The 22,041-nt window shown below is 53.1% G+C and overlaps 1 protein-coding gene across 1 annotated transcript; it reads right to left on the bottom strand.

The window, feature by feature from the left end:
* Positions 1 to 5,079: 5,079 nt before the first annotated feature.
* On the bottom strand, positions 5,080 to 21,579 carry CPT1C (carnitine palmitoyltransferase 1C). The gene is made up of 19 exons (XM_012754388.3): positions 21,491 to 21,579; positions 20,544 to 20,698; positions 15,304 to 15,443; positions 13,588 to 13,759; positions 13,291 to 13,392; positions 13,074 to 13,211; positions 11,097 to 11,174; positions 10,773 to 10,880; positions 10,584 to 10,668; positions 10,071 to 10,266; positions 9,764 to 9,946; positions 9,029 to 9,134; positions 8,266 to 8,382; positions 7,456 to 7,620; positions 7,116 to 7,250; positions 6,395 to 6,547; positions 6,001 to 6,114; positions 5,800 to 5,892; positions 5,080 to 5,386 (listed from the first exon to the last, which is right to left on the bottom strand). Exons 2-19 carry the CDS (start codon positions 20,682 to 20,684, stop codon positions 5,243 to 5,245), a joined length of 2,370 nt encoding a protein of 789 aa, XP_012609842.2. The 5' UTR covers positions 20,685 to 20,698; positions 21,491 to 21,579; the 3' UTR covers positions 5,080 to 5,242.
* Positions 21,580 to 22,041: the final 462 nt, after the last annotated feature.

Genomic DNA, 22,041 nt, shown 5'->3' with positions numbered 1-22,041 from the left:
CTCAGCAAACACAGAGCTTCACCCTTTCAGCCATCTCTTGACTGTATGAGCCAATTCCTTAAAATCTCTCTCACTGTCTCTAGCTCTCCATAGAGGTGGAGCGAGAGACGGTGGCTAGAGAGGTAAGATTATACAGGTCTATCTATCCCTCCAGCCAGGTTATTGGTTCCGATTCTCTGGAGAACCATCACTGACACAAGTACCTTATTGAGTCTAATCTACAGGTGAGCACTGAGTGGATTTATACTGTCACAGGTAAAGCAGCGGCAGTCACTCATGTTGGCCAGGAGAGGGGGGTGTTTGGTCACTGTTGTGATTTGGACAATGTTCTTTCAGTTTGTCCGACATGAGCACATGACCGCTTTTTATTTTCTCAACAAGAAAAACAAAAATAACATTTATTAGACACTTCCTACAAGTCCCTTGCAAGACACTTTATAGAGCCAGGCACGGTGGAACCCCCTAGTAAGCCCAGCCACTCAGGAGACTGAGGTGAAAGGATTGTTTGAACCTAGGAGTTCAAGATAAGCCTGGGCAACATAGCAAGACCTTGTCTCTAAAACCAACGAGGGCTCAGTGGCTCACGCCTGTAATCCTAGCACTCTGGGAGGCCGAGGCAGGGGGATGCTCGAGGTCAGGAGTTCGAAACCAGCCTGAGCAAGAGTGAGACCCCCCCCATCTCTACTATAAATAGAAATAAATTAATTGTATAATATAAAATAATAATATAATATATATAGAAAAAAATCAGCCAGGCATGGTGGCACATGCCTGTAGTCCCAGCTACTCGGGAGCCTGAGGCAGAAGGATCGCTTGAGCCCAGGAGTTTGAGGTTGCTGTGAGCTAGGCTGATGCCACGCACTCACTCTAGCCTGGGCAACAAAGTGAGACTCTGTCTCAAAAAAAAAAAAAAAAAGAGAGAGAGTTTGAGACCAGCCTGAGCAAGAGTGAGACCCCCATCTCTGCTAAAAACAAAATAAAATAAAATAGAAAAAATTAGCCAGGTGTGGTGGCACATGCCTGTAGTCCCAGCTACCCAGGAGCCTGAGGCAGGAGGATCAGTTGAGTCCAGGAGTTTGAGGTTGCTGTGAGCTAGGCTGATGCCCTGGCACTCTAGCCTGGGCAACAGAGTGAGAATCTGTCTCAAAAAAAAAAAAAAATTGTAAAAACAACATCAACTAAAGACAATTTATAGATATTTCATTCAGCTCTAAGAACATTTCGTGGTGGTGATTACGCTCCCATCCTACGGATGAGATTTCTGAGGCTCAGATGGAATCCAGTTGTCCCAAGTCAAACAATCAGAAAATGGCAGAGCTGTTGTTACCACTGAACTGTACACTTAAAAATGGTAAAGATTCGGGCCAGGCACTGGGAATCACACCTGTAATCCCGGCACTTTGGGAGGCTGAGGCAGGAGGATCACTTGAGGCCAGGAGTTGGAGAGCAGCATGGGCAACATAGAGAGAGACCCCGTCTCTACCAAAAAATTAAAAAGTAGCTAGATGTGATGGCATGCACCTGCCCTCCCAACCACGCCCCTAGCCACGCCCTCTCTGCCCACTTTCCCTCCCCTCCTCTGCCCCTCTTAACCCCGTCTTAACCCTCTCCTCTGGCCATGCCTCCTTTCCCATGTCCTTGCCCCGATGTCTCTCTCTTCTTCCAGCTACTTGGGAGGCTGAGGCAAGAGGATCACCAAAGCCCAGGAGTTTGAGGCTGCAGTGGGGCTAAGATGGGGGCCACTGCACTTCAGCCTGGGTGACAGAGCAAGACCCTGTCTTTAAAATAAGAACAAAAATAAAATAAAATAAATGGTAAAGATGGTAAATTACATATGTGTATTTCACCTCAATTTAAAAAATGGCAGAGCTATATTTGGAACCCAGGCCTGAATCACCATACTGAGCTGTTAGGTGGTAGAATTAACAATTACAGAGAAAATGAGTGGCATGCAAGGAGGATTAGGGGAACTAAGGCAGTAATGGGGTAGAGATGGGGATGAAGAAAGGGGATGTTGTTGACACAATGAACTGGGGGATTGTGTTAGTTTTCTACTGCACAACAAATCACCCCAAACGTACAGGCTTGAAACAATACACATTTATCATCTCACAATCGCTGTTGTCAGAAATCTGGGCAGGGTTCAGTTAGGTTTTCTGTTCCAGTGTTGCCCCAGGCTGCAATCCTGCACTTGTAGAGGGTCATGGTCTTGTGAGAGGCTCCACTGGAGAAAGATCTGTTTCTGAGCTTCCCCGGATTGGGAGAAAAATTAATTTCCTTTTGCCTGCATGGCTGCTGGCCCCAGAGTTTTGCTGGCTGTTGTCTGGAGGTAGCCCTCAGCCACCCGCAGTTCCTGGAGGAGAGGGCTTTCTCAGCGTGGCTGCAAGCCCACCGGGAAACCCTCTTGCCCCAATCTGCTAAGATGGAGTCTAATTAAGACAGTGACTCTGGGAGGCCGAGGCGGGAGGATTGCTCAAGGTCAGGAGTTCGAGACCAGCCTGAGCAAGAGCGAGACCCCCGTCTCTACTATAAATAGAAAGAAATTAATTGGCTAACCAAATATATATATACATATAAAAAAAATTAGCTGCGCATAGTGGTGAATGCCTATAGTCCCAGCTACTCGGGAGGCTGAGGCAGTAGGATTGTTTGAGCCCAGGAGTTTGAGGTTGCTGTGAGCTAGGCTGACGCCACGGCACTCTAGCCCAGGAAACAGAAGTGAGACTCTGTCTCAAAAAATAAATAAATAGGCCGGGCGCGGTGGCTCTCGCCTGTAATCCTAGCTCTCTGGGAGGCCGAGGCGGGCGGATTGCTCAAGGTCAGGAGTTCAAAACCAGCCTGAGCAAGAGCGAGACCCCGTCTCTACTATAAATAGAAAGAAATTAATTGGCCAACTGATATGTATATAAAAAATTAGCCGGGCATGGTGGCGCATGCCTGTAGCCCCAGCTACTCGGGAGGCTGAGGCAGAAGGATCGCTTGAGCCCAGGAGTTTGAGGTTGCTGTGAGCTAGGCTGACGCCACGGCACTCACTCTAGCCTGGGTAACAAAGTGAGACTCTGTCTCAAAAAATAAATAAATAAATAAATAAATAAAAATAAAGATAAAAATTTAAAAAGGGAATGACAACCCAATATCTTTGCCATATTCTATTGGTTGGAAGCCAGTCACAGGTGCCACCACACTCAAGGGGGTTATACAAAGGATTCAACACCAGGAGGTGGGAAAACTTGGGAATCATTTCCGGGTCTGTGCACCACACAGATGGGTCTGCAAATGGGATAGGATTAGGGAGATGGGGTTGAGGATGAGGTTTTGGAGGGTTTTTTTTTTTGGTTTTTTTTTTTGAGACAGAGTCTCCCTTTGTTGCCCAGGCTTTAGTGAGTGCCGTGGTGTCAGCCTAGCTCACAGCAACCTCAAACTCCTGGGCTCAAGCAATCCTCCTGCCTCAGCCTCCCAAGTATCTGGGACTACAGGCATGCACCACCATGCCTGGCTAATTTTTTCTATATATATTAGTTGGCCAATTAATTTCTTTCTATTTATATTAGAGACGGGGTCTCACTCTTGCTCAGGCTGGTTTCATTCGAATGCCTGACCTCGAGCAATCCGCCTGCCTCGGCCTCCCAGAGTGTTAGGATTACAGGCGTGAGCCACCGCGCCCGGCCTGGAGTTTGTATTAGTTATCTACTGTTGTGTACCAAAAAAAAGGTTACCCCAAAGCACAGCAGCTTAAAACAACAAACGTTTATTGTCTCACGTAGTTTCTGAGAGTTGGAAACACGAAAGTGGCTTAGCTGGGTGGCTCTGGCTCAGGGTCCCTCATGAGGCTACAGTCAAGTTGTCAGCCAGGTGACAGTCATCTGATGGTTTGACTGGGGGTGGGGGATCTGCTTCCAAGATGGCGCACTCTCCTGTTCCTTGCTGGCTGTTGGCAGGAGGCCTCAGTGCCTCAACACATGGATGGGCCCCCCCCAGGCTGCTTGAGCGTCCTCATGACATGGCGGCTGGCTTCCCCTGGAGCAAGTGATTCAGAAACAGAAGCCATGATGTCTTTTATTGACCTAGTTACTGCTCCCATATTCTTGTAGTTATTGAAAAAAAGAGTTAAAGTCTAGCCCACAAACAAGTGGAGGGGCATTAATCTCTACTTTTTGGAGGGAACAGTGTCAAAGTACTTGAAGACAGTTTTTTGAAACCATCACAGAGTTGGTGGGCTGGCCGTGGAGGCTGGGCTGATGGAGTGTGAGCTGTTGTGGATTTTGATTTTTCTGGTTGGATTGGTTTTATTATGCTTGATTGAGAACAGTGGGAGTTGGAGTCATGGCGCATTGGAATCATGGTGGTGGTGGGTTGCATGATTGGGGTTTGGTGGTCTTATGACTGTAGTTGGGCTGGTGGGGGTTGAACCGTGGAAGTCTTGGGAGTTCACTGGAGGTGTGGTCAGGGAGTATGGTGTTTAAAGTCATAACTGTGGGTCAAGTTAAAGTCTGGGCTATGGTGGTGATGAGAAGGGAAGTATGGTGGGATTGGCAGTTTGGAGTTGGATTTTTTTCGTGCTGGTTGTCTGGTGCTAATTGCGAGTGAATTTTGGGGTGTGGTGTCATGGCGTTATTGGAATCATGGCAGTGGTTAGGCTGGTGAGTACTGAGTAGTAGATTTCCTAGTCATAGGAGCTGATGTGAGGTGGAGGTTGGAATGGACACACTGGGGGTGGGTAGTAAGAATTTTGGTGGATTCATCTGGAGGTTGTCAATCAGCATGGCTGGCTGGGTGCCGGATGTTTAGGTGTGGAGATGGGCTTGAGGTGGACAGGTGGTGTTAGGGCAGCAGGAATTAGGTTCAGGAAAGCTTGTGGGGTTGTTTGGGACTGGCCTTGGGGGGTTGGATTTAGCATGACTGAGGTTGGGAATGGAGTATACTGGGCAGGTGTCATGGGTTGTGGTTGAAGCTGTGATTGGAACTGGGAATCCCTGATTGGGCCTGGGAATGGAAGAGAACTTTTCCCCTCCTCTACCCTGACCCTCACCCTACCGCCCCTGCCCTGCCCAAGAGCATAGAGCACACCACACACCCAGCTCACACGTCTTTATTGGCCCGGATGTGGGGTTGGCAAACAGGCTGCCCCTGTCTTGCGCTAGAACAGCTGTGGGGATCTTCACCCTCATCCCGGAGGGAGACCAGCTCCCTGCTGGGAAGGGTCAGCAGCTGGAGGATGTCATGGTTGCCTCGGAACCCCAGTCTAGCTGGAGGGAAATCCACACCTGTGCCTCGAGTCCTCCTCCCCTAACCCTCGGAACCGGCGCTTAAGATGCTGCCCCGTCTGGAACAGAGAGGCCACGTCCAGGAGTGCGTCCTCGATGTGCTGCCCCAGCCTGTGGGAGTCCTGGAGGGAGAAATGAGTCAGGTCTAGAGGAAGGTGGGAGAAGGGATCCTGGTGGCCGAGAAAAAAGAGGGCTGGGGACACGGACTTTCGGGTTTGAGGAAGGAGAAGCTGGGGGCCCAGACCTGGGTCTGAGGGAGGAGGGGACTGTGGGGGGACCCCTGGGTCTGAGGGAGGAGGGGACTGGGGGGGACCCCTGGGTCTGAGGGAGGAAGGGACTGGGGGGGACCCCTGGGTCTGAGGGAGGAGGGGACTGGGGGGGACCCCTGGGTCTGAGGGAGGAGGGGCTGGGGCTGGACCCCTGGGTCTGAGGGAGGAGGGGCTGGGGGGGACCCCTGGGTCTGAGGGAGGAGGGGACTGGGGGGGACCCCTGGGTCTGAGGGAGGAGGGGCCGGGTATGCTCCACTTTGTCTCACCGTTTTTGTGCTTGATTTTTTGCTGGAGATGTGGAAGGTGATCATATCATCCCCCATGAAGATATAAGAAACGCCATAACCATGGTCATCGGCCTGGAGTGGAATAAGGTGAAAGGAACAAAATAGTGCCCCGTCCCTCTCCCGGCTATGTAGGGGTGCAGGCCCCCAGCCCCTCTTTCCTCTGGGCCCAGCTCCACTCACAGGCCCGAATCCACCACCCGAAGAAACATAATCCGGGTAATTGTGGACGTCGAACAGGTGCATTTGCTGGACAGGGATCTGGCTGGTGGACAGTTGCCACTGCTCCGAGTAAACCTGAGGACAGGAGACCGTCACATTTGCAGGAAAGAGACCCAGTCCGCTCTCCCAGCCCTTTCTCACCGGCCCCGCCTTCTCCCTGACCACGCCCACCATGCTCTCCCGGCCACGCCCCTGGCCACGCCCTCTCTGCCCATTTCCCCTCCTGTCCTCTGCCCTTCTTAACCCTCTCCCTAACTTCTCCTCTGGCGATGCCTCCTTTCCCATGTCCTTGCCCCGATGTCTCTTCTTCCGTGGTTCCCCACTTTCCTCTTTAACCCTGTCCCTGCACCCCAACCTGGGCCAGGAAGGGCGACTGCAGGTGGAGGAATCGCGACACGATGTAGAGCGCGAAGAGGTGGCGGTCGACTCCCTGCCCGCTCATCGCCGCCCTCAGCAGAGCCTGGTGCTTGTCCACCGCCACGCGGAACAGGGCGAGGCACTGCGGGTCCTGGGGTCCCCGGGAGGTCGCAGGTCATGGAAAGACAGGAAGTGGGCTTACCGCTGAGCCTGTGGCACACTGGGCCTCAGCAACCCCAATTTACAGATGGGAAACTGAGGCTCAGAGAGGGGAAATCACTTGCCCAAAACCAGGTGGGTCCCCAGACCTGGCTCCACAGCCCACGTGGCCTCCACGGAACCGCAACACCTCGCAGGTCCCGGCAGAGGGAACAGAGGTTCCGGGGAGGGGTTCTGAGCAGAGAGGTTATGTATGTGCCAGGGTGCCAAACCGAAGTCACGAGGTTAAATAAGCAGAGTTGGTGGTGGAAATGGGGCCTCTTGGGCGCGCCCAGTGCCTTGCGCGACGACCGCTAAGGCACGCACCACACTGTGCTGGGCGCATTCTGTCTCCCCCTTAGCAAGCTCTTGCAAGTCCCTGACTTCCAAGGCACACTCATCCCTTGTCCCTAGCGCCATCACGTAGCCTGGGCTCGGGAGGTGCCCATAAACCTTGCAGGTGGCTGAATGAGCACACGGAAATGACCAATGACCCACGCCCCCGCCAGGCCAGCACCCACTGTCTTCTCTCTGTCCTCCATGGCTCTCACGAAGCTGCAGGCCTCCCGCGTGCAAGACCGCACGGTCTCCGTCCGGCCTTCCAGGAACAGGCGAGTCATGGCTGACTCGTAAGTCAGGCAGAAGTGACCCCTGTCCTGGGGGACAAGCAGCAGAGGCATCTGTCAACTGGGCTCAGGAAGTCTTTGCAGACTTGACCCACCTCTGTCCGGAGAGAGAAATGGTGACGCTGGACCGTGGACCCTCCACGGGCAGTGGCCAGGAGGAATGATGGACAGGGCAGATCTTGGGGGCTCAACGGGGTGGGGTCCCCAGGGGGCTGGGGTGGGGAGCCCAACTGACCCGGAAGTGGGCCAGCTGCAAGGCGATCTGGATGAAGCTGTCTGAGGACAGGTGGCAGCGTCTGATGAAGCTCTTGCCAAAGTGGGAGAAGGGGAAGACGTGGCAGTCAACGTTTGCAGACAAGGCCTGGGCTCCCCTCAGGGCTAGAGAGATAGACGGGCCGATCTGCCAGGGGGAGGGGAGGCAGGAGGTCGGGGTTACAGATGGGGGTAGGGCTGGACCAAGGTGGTTGGAGGGGAGTATGGAAATGGGGACAAAGATGATGGGAACTACATGGGGACAGAGGTGGGAATGGAGCAGGGGACGGGGGCGGGGCGCGGTGTGAGGCTGGAGATGGGTCATGGTTGGGAACAGGACAGGCTTGGGTTTGGGGGCTGATTTTTTTTTTTTTTTTGAGACAGAGTCTCACTCTGTTGCCCAGGCTAGAGTGAGTGCCGTGGCATCAGCCTAGCTCACAGCAACCTCAAACTCCTGGGCTCAATTGATCCTCCCGCCTCAGCCTCCCAAGTAGCTGGGACTACAGGCATACACCACCATGGCCGGCTAATTTTTTTGTATATATATTTTTAGTCGGTCAATTAATTTCTTTCTATTTTTAGTAGAGACAGGGTCTCGCTCAGGCTGGTTTCGAACTCCTGACCTCAAGCAATCCTCCCGCCTCGGCCTCCCAGAGTGCTAGGATTACAGGTGTGAGCCACCGCGCCCGGCCTGGAGGTTGATTTTGAGGTTGAGATTGGGGATGGGGATGAGTTTAGAGTCAAGGCTAGGAATTTGAGAACTTGAAGAAAAGATCCAGAAACCCGGCCTCACCTGGTCCGGAAGGTCCCACTGCAGCCGCCAGGGATGGGGAAGTGTGGGGTCGGGTCGCCCCTTGCAGTGGCCATCTGCCGAGTAGCCCAGCTGAAAGCACTCTGTGGCCAGTGTGAACTGCGGGGGAACACAGGCAGTCAGAGTCCCTCCTCCCTCTGGACTTGGGGACTCCTAGCCAGGGACCTCTTTTCATCAGTCCCTTTGGGGTGGGGGGGCAGCCTGGGCCAGGGAGGCCTATCCAGCCCATGGATGAGGGGGAACCCAATGGGGTGCAGCAACTGTCCCCTATGATTTAGGGACTAACTAAAGTAGCGACAATGGAGATGCTAAGATTCTCAGGGCTGGACAGAAGCTTAATGATAAAATAAATTTCAATTATTTCATTTGATGAAGGGGGAAATTGGGCTCAGAGGAGGAAAGCAACTTGCCCAAGATCACACAGCAGACCAGAGCTGGAAGATAGTTTTGACTCTGTGATGTGGCGAAAAAGCCTCACTCTGGTGTCAGGGCACTCTTGGTTCACGTTCTGGCTCTGCCACTCCTCACTGTGTGACTCTGGGGATGTCACTTTCCTTCTCTGAGCCCCGATGACCAGCTCATCAAAGCAAGGTCAGCATCCCAGACCCCTTGGTTGCTGGGAGACCTGGGCCAGCCTCTGCCTCTGTCTGAGCCTCAGTTTTTCTTTGACCTAAGGCCCCAGAAAGGACAGTCCTTGGAAAGGGGGCTGGGGGTCCCCAGACAGGGGGCGGGCTGGCTGCCCTACCTCCCACATGTGTCCTGAGATGGGACAGTCAGCCCACGAGTGCTCCACACTGAGGCCCAGCTTCCCGTTGGAGAAGACGATTAGGGTGAAGGATTTGTCAAACCAGCTGTCGGGGAGAGTTCAGGGGTCACCGAGAGCCAGGTGGGGGGACTTGGGGTGCTTTCTGTGGCACTTGAGGGGGAGTTTCGGGGTGGGCAGGTGTGGCGATCAGCTGGGGGTGCTGGTGTGGGGGTCTCCAGCGGGTAGCTCTGGAGGGTCCCCCAGCATGTCTAGGATTTAGAATTCGGAGATTTTTTTAAGGGAACTTGCTGAGGAAGGTTCAAGGTTTTGAGGGTGCTGGGAGCCAGGAGGACAGTCCCAGGGCCTAAGAAGTCTGGGTGCTACTTCATAGACCTCTAGAAGTGGTCTGAGGAGCTCTAGGTGTGGGGGTACAGGCTGGGGGCCCTGGGTTTGGGGTACCCACATTAAGGCCTAAGGATTTGGTGCTCCAAGTTCTGAGTCTGAGGTCCCCAGGTTGGGGTTCTCTGGGTCTAGGGGTCCCAGGTTTGGGGTTTGGTGGCCCTCAGGGCTGGAATCCCTGGGTCTGGGTTAAGGGTTCTCTGGGCCAGAGGTCTCCGGGTCCTAAGGCATTAGGTCCGGGCTCCAGGGTCTGGCTGTCTAGTGTCAGGGGTCCTAGGTCAGGACACTGGGTTCTGGGGGGCCAGGTCTGGGCTCCCAGACCCAGAGCTGACTCACCGGTCGTGGCCGCGGCCGGCCAGCAGGGCGTGGGCGTAGGCATCCAACGAAGCTGCTGGGTCCTCCCTGGTGAGCCCTGCAGGCTCAGAGTCGAGTGACACAAAGAAAGCGGCCCCTTCCACCGCCTCCAGGGCCTCTGCTGCCTGAGTCTTCAGGGAGCTCCGCACCTCGGCCCACATGCCCCTGTAGGGCCGGGGCTGTGCCTGAGTCCACTGTGCCCAGCGTCCACCTGGCCCCAGCCACCTGGTCCTGCACAGCCTTGGGATGCCGGCCTGGCCCCTGAGAGCCCGCGACCCCTGACCCTCACCTGGGAGCAGCGGTCAGGGCAGCCAGATGTTCCTCGTGGGGGCAGGCGGGCGAGGGGTCATCCAGGATTCGCTGAAACTGCTGCTCCAGGGCCCTCGGGGAAAGCAGGCCATTTGGGGAGTGGGTCCCCACGCGGAAAAATCGGCCCCGGTGGAAGACAGCCACGTGTCGGCTGTCACAGAGGTGGCGGATGTAGTCTAGCAGTGGAATTAGCAGAAGTGTGGGAGAGGGAACCAGACACATTGTAAGAATAATGACCATTGATTAAGACTTCTTACATGCCCCGAGCTGTTCTAAGCACCCTTTTAATCTCCTCCACCCTATGCCATTATTATCCCATTTTAGAGATGTGGAAACTGAGGCTCAGAGAGGGTTAAAAACTTGCCCAGAGTCACACAGCTAGGAAGCGAGTTGAGAGTCAAACTCAGGCAGGCTGAGAAACATGCTCTTAGCCACTGCACTGTCCGGCCTCTACCAGTGTCTGTGTGTGTGTGTTGGGGGGAGTAGTTTTCACCTTTTTGGACCCCTGGAACCCGCGTGGTGTTGAATATCTTCTCGTACTGGGCAGAGCATAAGGGGCGCATTCCCATCAGCAAAGTCTGCAGGAGATGCGGGGCTTGTGAGCTGCCTTCCAGGCCCCGGGTGGCCCCATCGCCACGGGACCACACGCACCTCTGTCCCCCGCCCACGGCAGCCCGCTCACCGGGGGGATCTCCTGGCGGTTGAGGCGGTGGCGGTACAGGAGCAGGGCGTGGACTGCATTTCCAGCTCGAGCTGCCTGCAGAGGCGTGGGTGTGACGTACAGGAAGTCCTGGGGGCCAGCAGAGGGGACAGCAAAAACGCCTGGGGTCAGGTTTGCCCCTGATGGGGGCACTGACCCAAAAGAGGGCGGGATAATAAATCCCACACTGTGGTCCCGGATTCAGGTCACTGACCATAAATGTCACATTCTACCCGGGTATCCCGACCCGAGGCCTGGGGCGCTGTGACAACCCCCGCCCCCCAAGCCCCCTTCTCCCCTTCTTACCATCATGTAATAGTTGCTGTTCACCATCAGCGGGGTGCGGGAGCGCAGGTACACAAACTCCTCCCACCAGTCACTGACCTGGGAGTGGCGGAGACACAGCTGGGGCGGAGCCTGGCTGGGGGAGGGGCGCTGCACCAGAGAAGCCCTCCAGACTGTCCTGTGTCACACAGGGGAGGGTGGAGCCAACGAAGGAGGCCATCGCGGTCAGTGACTAGTGCTAACCTAGGAGCCCATCGATGGGGGATCAGTAGCTAAACTATGCTACTCTCAAAGTTGCAGAATATTGCACCGTTGCTAGAACGAGCAAGGTACATCTCCATTTACCCCCACACAGTGAGCACCAAGACATACTGTTGAGCGAAAGAGACTAGAGGCACAACAAGATATGTGGAATGATCTGATCTGAGATTTTAAAAAACACTACTAAAACCCGTGTCCACCCACAGATGAATGGACAGCCAAGATGTGGTACATCCATAAAAAAGAATGAAGTTCCGGTGCAGACTTCAACAGGGACGACTCTTGAAGACATTGTCGTTAAGTGAAATTAGCCAGACACACAAAAAAACAAACATTGCGTGAGTCCACTTATATGAAATATCTAGAATAGACAAATCTATAGGGACAAAGTAGAATAGAGATTACCAGGGGCTGGACAGAGTTTCTGTTTGGGAAGATGAACCAGTTCTGGAAATATTAATTGATAGCGGTGATGGTTATGCAACACTCCAAATGCATTAATGCCACTGAATTATATACTTGAAAGGTTAAAATGGCAAATCTTGTTATGTGTATTTTATCACAATACAAAATCATATATATGTACAATTCTCTAGGTACAAATACATGTTCATAAATGCTCAGATCAGTGCTCCTCATAGGCAATGGCTGGAGGGACCAGGATTAGAGGGAGGTGGTTCAAGGGGACTTGAATGTTTTCTAGATGTTTTCCTTTATTCTATGTCATAGGATCTCATGGAATCTATAAGAATATATACATGTTTACTTGCATCTTCAAGTCTATGGCATCTATAGACTTCCACTTCCACCAGGAAGAAAATTCAAACCATGAAAAAAGAGAAAAGAAAAGAAAAGAAAAGGAAGGCACTGTGCCAGACTTTAGCTGGCCTCATGTTTTTTCTTTGTTGTACATAAGATACTGTATGTTGTCATTGGCAGTGGCTTGGAGGTGCAATGAAATATATATATGGTGGATATGTGTGCATTTTTTAAAGAGCAGAATCTGGTCCAAGCACATGAAGGAAAAAACAAAATTTTAACCAGAATACCAAAGCATAGATTCCCTCCCGCCTCTCCAGAAATTTCACTTCAGTCCCCTTTATCGAGTTTATCAGACTGCCCCTCCTTGCTGCTGCCTTTTGGGGCTCTGCCCCAGACCGTCTCCCCATCTCCCTCTCTCTCCTGCCCTTCCTCCCAACCTGACGGCTTCCACTTCTCTCCAAGCTCCTGGAACCCTGATCTTCTCATCCACGCCTTACTCCTCACTCACACCACCCCACCTGTCTCTTCCCTGCCATCTCATCACATGCTACTTCTTATGGCTTCCTACAGAATGTGAGGCCCGCAAGCCTTGATTTGGGTCACTCGCTGACAGGCTCTGTGCCTTGGTTTCCCCAGGAGCTCAACTCAGAGTGCAACCAAGAGCCTTGCCCTTGAACTCAGCGTAGAAGCAGTAGCCTTCCTCTGGGGGCGGGGCCAAGAGTGTCGGCCAACCAGGGAAGGGGCCGAAAGGTTGGGTGTGTCCTGGGATTCTGGTTCAAACAGGCTTGGGGCGGGGCTCCGAATATTGGCGCATCTGGGGCGGGGCTCAGGGCGTAGGCGCGTCTGGGGCGAGCTCCAATCGCAGCAGGGCTTGGAGGCGCAGTGGGCGGGGCGTGGGCGGGGCGTGGGCGGGGCTGGGGCGGGCTCAGAACCTCTGATTCCCGCGCGGGGCCTCGGCGGCGCGGCGGCACTCACGTAATTGGTCGCCCACCAGGACTTGAGCCGCAGGTACCACTGCAGCAGCGACGCCTGCAGCCTCAGGAATTCCTGCGCCAGGACCGCCGTCCAGTCGAAGTCCTCGTCGGAGAGGACAGGCCGGACAGACTCCAAGTACTGAAGGGGGCGGACCGAGAAGAGGGCAGGTTACGCCCCCGGCCCGCCTCTCGCCCTGTCCCCAGGCGACCCGGCCCACCTTGCGCACGGTGTCCTGCACCGAAGGCACTGGCTGGCGCGGCAGGGAGCGCTGGTAACTGAAGAGCATCGGGTGGCGGCCAGAGAAGATGCGGACCAGGGCCTGGGAGAAACGGGGAGGCACTGGGTGGGGCAAACCGCAGAGAGAAAGGGACATAGACCCAAAGAGAGGGGCACAGAGACCTAGAAAGCGGGAAAGAGACCCTGCGAGAGGAGGACAGAGACGCAGACAGGGGGAAGCGAAGATGCAGACAGGGGGACAGAGGAGAGCCTGAGCAGGGCTCTGCCCCTCGCGTACCAGCCAGGTCTTGGTGGGTGAGGACATGGCTCCGTGCGGTTCAAGAAGCCAGCCGTGGTAGGACAGAAGCAGTCTCAGGGCCACGTGAAGCGTGAAGATCAGGGCTCCCCACAAACACGAGGCAAACAGAGCGGCTGCCAGGACCCCTCGGAGCCCGTGGTGCTGTGCACCCCTGAGAGGAGAGAGAGAGAGGCTGGGCCTGGGTCTCCCGGCCTCAGAACTCAGCCAGCCCCTGCGCTGCTCTCTGGGCTGTTGGAGGCACATCCTGTAGAACTGGAGTGAGAGAAGTCCATTTTTCTCACTTGTAACATAGGTGTGAACCTCTGCCACACACCCCCATATCCGTCCCCCACCCCACCCCGGGCCCGTGTGCCGGCACCAAGCTTCTAAAATCACTATTCACAGAATTGGTAGGTGCTTAATAAGTGGAAGGCATTATTTCTATTGAGAGGACACTTTTCCCTCCCAGATAGCAAATTATACTTTAAAGTAACAGTTCTGAAAGTGTGCTCTCTGGACTAGCCCCAGTGCCACCCCCCGGGAGCTTGTTGGAAGTGCATATTCCTGGGCCCCACCCAGACCCACTGAGACAGAATCTCTTGGGGTGGGCTCCAGGAATCTGTGTGTTAGCAGCCCCTCCAGGTGATTCCAATACCAGCTCAAGTTTAGGAAAACCTGATTGAAAGCTACACTACATCAACTGTTGTCTGCAAAGTTGCAACCAGACATTTGAGCAAATCTCACGCAGAGGATGTGGGTGAGTCACTTGCTCTCTGTAGACTGTGTAAATCTAAGCCTTCTGGACATTTCTACATCTGATCCTAGGTCTGCTCTTTGGAGCACAACATCTGAACCTTCTTCCCTAGGGGGACTAACCCAAGAACTAGAACCAGCCACTTTATGAGCACCTATTTTTAAACGCTTCCTGAAGATGACAGTAACAACAATAATAATAACACAGCCACTCCCATTCAGTAATCTCCAGGCACATACTGAATGTTTCACATGCACGATTTTGGTTAATTCTTCCAACCACCCTAAGAAGCGATTATTAATATTATTACCCCATTTTATAGATGAAGGCCTTACAGATGTAGAGATTGGTGAAGTCTCTTGCCTAAGACTATATAATTAGAGACTGGCAAAACTCATTCTTTTGTCAGTATTTATAACCATATCTGGACATTTTCTAGTTTGTCACCATTCTTCTTAGCAAGAAGCAGCTGGGATAGAAAATGTTCAGGGAGACCAGATGCGGTGTTTAACGCCTTAATCACACACTTGGAGAAACCGAGGTAAGGGGATCAGTTGAGGCCAGGAGTTCAAGATGAACCTGGGCAACATAGTGAGACCCCATCTCTATAAAAATTTTAAAACTTAGCCAGGCACAGAGGTGTGGGTCTGTAGTCCCAGCTACTCGGGAGGCTGAGGTGGGAGGATCAGTTGAGCCCAAGAGTTTGAGGCTGCAGTGAGCTATAATGATGCCACAGCACTCCAGCATGGACAACAAACAGAGTGAGACCTCACCTCTTGAAAAAAAAGAAAAGAAAATGTGCACAGACAAGAGAGAATCACCTCCTTTTTCTTGATGCTGTACCTTTATTAATCTGACCAAAAGTAATTCTCAGAGGTTACTTTTCTTTAGCAGGCACACCACACTTACCGGGTGGAAGCAGAGGGATTAAGGGGTTACTGAGCTGAAGTGGGGGACCTCACCAGTCTGGCAGCAACTCTTTGATCTTCTCCATGAGTCCTAAAGAAGGATCCAGCTGGAGGAACCAGGAGAGCTGGATTGTGCTGAAGAGGAAGAGCCAGCTGAGGGGGCTGGCAGGGAACACACCAGTGAGAAAGTCATTCTGTGGGGAGGAAAGGGCACCCATTCAGTCCTTTGCCTGTCCCCTCATCTGAGCACTTGCTGTATACCATTCTCAGATATTTATTCAGCACCCAGGGTGTGCTGAGTGCTCAAGATCCCAGTGGGGACCAGACAGATCTGGGTCCTGCCAGCAGGGAGGTCAGTTCAGAATGAAGCACGTTAATGGCGGTGGGGTAGGAAACAGGAAGAGCCCTGTGGTGGCATATTACAGTTTGAGGGATTCCTAGAAGAGGATACTCCTCTCAGGTGAGCCTGTCAGGAAGGCAAAATAATTTCCTGCACACAGCAGGGTCCAGAGCTCAGAAAGCTGCCTACCTGGTCACAGAATGAATGAAAGCTCTGAGTTGCAAACCAGACTCCCAGGGAAGTATGAGAGACATAATTAACATTTAATGAGCACTTATTACCATGTTTCCCCCAAAATAAGACAGGATCTCATATTTATTTTTCCTCAAGAAGACACCCTAGGGCTTTTTTTTTTCTTTGAGACAGAGTCTTGCTTTGTTGCCCAGGCTAGAGCCAGTGCCATGGCATCAGCCTAGCTCACAGCAACCTCAAACTCCTGGGCTCAAGCAATCCTCCTGCCTCAGCCTCCTGAGTAGCTGGGACTACAGGCATGTGCCACCATGCCCGGCTAATTTTTTCTATATATATTTTTAGTTGATCAATTAATTTCTTTCTATTTATATTAGAGACGGGGTATTGCTCAGGCTGGTTTAGAACTCCTGACCTCGAGCGATCCACCCGCCTTGGCCTCCCAGAGTGCTAGGATTACAGGACATGAGCCACGGCACCTGGCCCACCCTAGGGCTTATTTTCAGGGGATGTGTTATTTTCCCCTCAAAACCTCAGCTTGCAGCACGCACAGGATGACCAGGACCTAACAGGGGGAGCTGACCTTGTAGGTGGGGCTGCCCGCACCTTTCTGGTCACCTCTGGAATGGTAGCTGTCAGGATGGTGCAGATGAGAAGGGCTGCTCGCCTTCTTTACCGCTCCCCAAGGAAATGCATGGGCTGTGCAGATACATTAAGTAGCCACGCCCATCACTAGGGCTTATTTTTGGGGTAGGGCTTATATTGCGCAAATGGTTAGAAATCCTGCTAGGCGGCCCGGCCAGGTGGCTCACGCCTGTAATCCTAGCTCTCTGGGAGGCCGAGGTGGGCAGATCACTTGAGATCAGGAGTTCAAAACCAGCCTGAGCAAGAGCGAGACCCCGTCTCTACTATAAACAGAAAGAAATTAATTGGCCAACTAATATATAGAGAAAAAATTAGCCGGGCATGGTGGCGCATGCCTGTAGTCCCAGCTACTCGGGAGGCTGAGGCAGGAGGATCGCTTGAGCCCAGGAATTTGAGGTTGCTGTGAGCTAGGCTGATGCCACAGCACTCACTCTAGCCTGGGCAACAGAGTGAGACTCTGTCTCAAAAAAAAAAACAAAAAAAATCCTGCTAGGGCTTATTTTATGGGTAGGTAGGTCTTATTTTCAGGGAAACACAGTACATCTTGAGTACTATTTACAAGGACTAACTCTTTAAATCCTCCCAACACCCCTGTGACATAAGTACTAAAATGATCTCATTTTACAAATGAAGACACTCGGGTTCAAGGTCGCACAGAGAGCATGGTTAAGACAGGGTAAGAGCCGCTATTGGTTGGGTTGTCATCACTGGGGCTCAAAAAGCCACTTTCTCCCTTCCCTTTTCCATATTGAATGAACAGGGTGGCCTCTGAAGTCACAGTTTATAACTTGGGCTGTGGAGTGCCACTCTATGGGCTCAAATATCTGCTCTGTCACTTACTGGCTGGGTGACTTCAAGCAAGTGACCTCGCCCCTCTATGCCTTAATTTCCTCGTCTGTAGAATGGGAATAACCCTGGTACTTGGCTCATAGGGCTGTCATGAGGGCTTAATGAGAAAATATCATCCTACAAATGCTTACTGCAGGCCCACAGCTGTGGCAAGACAGCAAGCTCTCTGCTGTCGTGAAGGATTGGTGATGGGTGTGATGCTAAAAAATAAAGCAGAGAAGAGGGCTGGGCAGTAGGGGTGGATTGTACAACTCAGAGCCAGGTACACAGTAGGCATTCAATAAATGTTATGATGGTCCCTTCTATCGCTACTTTACTTCTTGTTTTTTTTTTTTTTTTTTTTTTTGAGACAGAGTCTCACTCTGTTGCCCAGGCTAGAGTGAGTGCCGTGGCATCAGCCTAGCTCACAGCAACCTCAATCTCCTGGGTTCACGCAATCCTCCTGCCTCAGCCTCCCGAGTAGCTGGGACTACAGGCATGCGCCACCATGCCCGGCTAATTTTTTCTATATATATTAGTTGGCCAATTAATTTCTTTCTATTTATAGTAGAGACAGGGTCTCGCTCTTGCTCAGGCTGGTTTCGAACTCCCGACCTCGAGCGATCCACCCGCCTCGGCCACCCAGAGAGCTAGGATTACAGGCGTAAGCCACCGCACCTGGCCGCTACTTTACTTCTTGTTGGGCATTTATGACCTGCCATTCTTTCTTTGCTTTGCCAGGAAAAGGTTACTGGTGAACATGGTTACTTTTGTTGTTGAATTTTTATTAAAAAGTGGTTGTCAGTTCTTGTATCTGGTGCTCTGGATTGCAATAGAGCAGGGGCTTCATGACAACAGGGGAAGAAGCGCCCACGTACCACGTGCTTCATTAAAGCCTTTTGAGTTCGAGACCAGCCTGAGCAAGAGTGAGACCCCGTGTCTACTAAAAATAGAAAAATTAGCCAGGCATGGTGGCGCATGCCTTTAGTCCCAGCTACTTGGGAGGCTGAGGCAGGAGGATCACTTGAGCCCAGGAATTTGAGGTTGCTGTGAGCTATGATGACACCACTACACTCTAGCCTGGCAACAGAGCGAGACTCTGTCTCAAAAAAAAAAAGGCCTTCCATTCCCCTGCAACCCTGGTGAGGGAGGGGGCAATTACTATTATCTGTATTATCCAAGTGAAGAAACTGAGGAAAGAGGAAGTTGAAGAACTCATCCAAGTTTGCACAGGCAGAAAGTGGTGGAGCTGGGATTTGAACCCAGGTCACCTGGCTCCAGGTTCCCACTATCAGCCACTCAAACCACCTAGCTGTCCTGTGACCCTAAGTGATCAGGGTATCCTTCAAGGTACCCTACTCTGGGGTTTGCTGTATCTGAATCTCAGGTTCACGTGGAAACCATTTCAGGAGACACTCTGACCTCCTGCCGATGAACAACCCACTAAGTACCGACACAATGCCACATGCTTGGCCCAAGTGATCCACTGGAGATTATTGAAAACAGCCTCATGATGTCAGCACTGGGACTACCTTCTAGAAAAACAGCCCAGGAAAATGGGCAGGAGCAGGGGTCCAGACTGCTCATTCTGGCTCTTCCTCTAATTCTGCATCTTAGCTGCTGTGTGATGTTGGGGAAATGAAAGCACCTCTCTGGGCCTCAGTTTCTTCCTCTATCACATGGAACCAACAGGAGGTTTAACTTAGAGGGCTGTGGTGAGGATCAGATGAGCAACAGATTTAAAGGGCTTAGTGAGTTTAGAGCCTGGGACACACTAAATACGACCTAATAGGATTTATGATGCTAAGTCTAATGGAAGGGTTTGCTGGGGGCTGTTGGGCAGAGGCAACATCTGACTCTGAAACGTGGTTCAGGTTTTGACTTAGACACAGGGGTGACAGTCAAAATATTCGCCAGTGGAACGCCAGGAAGACTCAATCTACAAGGCTAGGAATGAGTACAGTGGTTGCCTTGCAATGGGGATGAGGAGATTGGAAAGGGGCTGGAAAGAACATTCTAGAATGGTGGCTGTCTTGATCAGGAGTTGGTTACATGGGTATTGTCAAATGCAAGTACCGTAGACCTTAAAACCTGGGCATTTTTCTGCATGTAATTTTATCATATCTATGTCAGGACATCTCCGTGGGCCGCCCCTTATTTAACTGCAACACCCCACATTCCTTTCACCGCCTGCTTTGTTGCTCACCATGGCACGTGTCACCATCTATGTGAGACGATGCTAAGCAGTGTCACCATACTCTAGACTTGATCTATCTTCTTTTCTGCCTTCTCACCCAACTCAAAAGAGAGCACCCCCAGGGCAGGATTCTTCTGTTCTGATCTCTGCCATGTCCCAGTGCCCAAAACAGCGCCAGTCCCTTTAAACGATGTTCCAGAGATATTTGGTGAATAAACGAATGAAGAACAACATTATCAAAAGCTAATGCTTAGCACGTGCCCTGGGCCAGGGACATTGCTTCCACGTAAGAATTAATTTAATCCTGAAGGCTATGGTGGGAGGGGGTTGCTATCAGCACCCATCTTTGCCATGGTGGCCGGGGGAGGGGGGAGGCGGGGACGACTGTGATTCGAAGAGGGGCACTTGCCCAAGTCCACACAGACACCAAGTGGTGGAGCCAGGATTCAAACTCAGTCCTGGCTGTCCCCACAGGTTCGAGGCCCCAGTTCACAGACAGAGGATGGGACTCACAGGAAGATTCTGTACAATGTCAGAGTTCTAGAACCAGGGACCTCAAGCTGTCCGTGGGCATGGGCATTCCAGACATGGGGAGGTTAGTGCTGGAGAGGGATACTGGGGGTTCCGGAGCAGAAGGAAGGGGTCGCAGGCCCAGTAGGCAAGAGCTACCTTCAGAATTGGGGGGTGGCCGCCCAAGATCTTGATGGGGTCATGAGAGCATAGGGGTTCTGGAGCGGGCAGCACCTTGTTTAGAAGCGGCAGATGAAAGAGAAAGGTGAGAAGCATGCCATGAAGGAAGGAGATGGAGTTCTAGAAACTGGAAAGGGGGGAGTTATGTGAGAGGGGTAGTAGAGGGGCCCAGGGGCCCTCCTGGGTGTAAGAGGCCAACAGGGTTCTCAGTAGCTGAGTTTGCAGATCCCCAAGTGAGCCACAGAGAAATAGGTAAAGGGATCCTGGGAGTGGACATCAAAATTCCCAGAGAGGGGTGATAGGCTCCCAGAAGCGGACCCACATGGATATCGGAAGTGGGCCTCAGGCATTCCGGAAGCAGGAAACTGGATTCCCAGAAGGAAACCAACCAGCAGCCCTCCTCACCCAGAAACGTAGGAGATGCCTTTTCCAAGAGCGCAGGCCAGAGAGGTAGATCTCCTGCAAGACGGGGGCACTGAGCTCCACTTCCGCCCCGTCCGAGGTCAGCGAGGATCGGAAGCCCACGGCCTGGTGCGCTTCAGCCATGTCACTCTAGAGCCCTGGGAGAAGGACAGAGGCTCATTCTCCACGCTCTGTCCTTCTCCAGGCCCCCAGCCCCTCCTCCTGAGACCCAGGGGTCCGGGCCCCCAGCCCCTCCTCCCTCAGACCCCAAACCTCTTCTCCCCCAGGACCCAGGAATCCGGGCTCCCAGCCCTGTCCTCACGCAGACACAGGAATATAGGACCTAGCTAACCCTTCCCTAAGCACGTGTGGGGTCGTGAGGGGGTCTTGAGGGTCCTGGTTGGAGGAGGGACATCAGTTGGGGACCTCTGTGAACGCACAGAGAGGCAAGAGGGATAGCTCGCGTTAACCCCGTACCTATTCTGCGAAAACGTGGTGCAGGGGCAGTGCCCCCACCAATAAAGGACTTTCAAGATTGGGGGTTGGGGAGGGAAACCGGCCCAGGATGAGTTGCAGGGTCTCCAGAAAAACATTAGTTTTATATTCATATGAAATAAACACCTGCCAGATACTGACGTAGCCCACCCCATTTCCGCTTCCCAGTCCAAGGCGGGGGTGGGGGTGAGGGGTGTCTATAAATTTATCCGCTCTAGAGTGGCCCAGCGTCCCCTCCCCCCGCCCCGGGCTGGAGGGGATGGGGGAGGAAGCACCCTAATGCGCATGCCTCGCAGCCGGGATGCTGAGGCTGGGAGCGGAGGCGAGCGTCGAGGACAAGTGATGGAGAGGCCCGACCGCCCAACCCGAGCCCCGGCCTCCAGTCCCCGCGAGAGGGGCACTGGGGGTTTAGGGGTGGGGGAAGGGATCTCAGGCCTCTGCGGTCCGGTACTTACCACGCTGAATCAGGGGTCCGCCGCTGGGATCCTAGGGACCAAACCCGAGTACACCCCCGCCCCCCGATTTTGAGCACCGGACCCAAATCTCCTGCTTGCATAGGTCCAATCCCAGGGTGATAAGTCCACGACTTGGTAGAGAGGCCTTCGCAATCCTACCACCCCCAGATCGCCGACACCCAGAAACCCCGATTTCTGTCTCGCGTGTGCCTCCCCGCGTATTCGGGTCCCTCATTTTATCCCCGCCCCCTTGCAATTTCGGCCTTCGATGCCTGCCCCTTCCAATCCCCAGTGTCCTGTCCCCGCCCCTTCCAATCCCCGCGTTCTGTCCCCGCCCCCTTCGAACCGCAGCGTCCAATCCCCTCCCTCCGCTCGGTCCCGGCCCTCAGTCTTCTTTTACCCGTCCCGAGCCTCCACCATTGAGCCTCCCGCATTCCGCGCAGCCGGCCTGCACCCTGCGTTCTTGGGCTCCCCACTCCGCTCTGTCTCACGCTCTCCCTTCCCTGCGAGGGCGAGGCTGCTTGGACTGACAGCCCACCTCTGGGTGCAGC

Source organism: Microcebus murinus, chromosome 16 (assembly GCF_040939455.1).
Source record: "Microcebus murinus isolate Inina chromosome 16, M.murinus_Inina_mat1.0, whole genome shotgun sequence".
Classification (NCBI taxonomy): domain Eukaryota; kingdom Metazoa; phylum Chordata; class Mammalia; order Primates; family Cheirogaleidae; genus Microcebus; species Microcebus murinus.
Note: the sequence above shows the minus strand (reverse complement) of the source record. Positions and strands in the feature narration are given on the sequence as shown.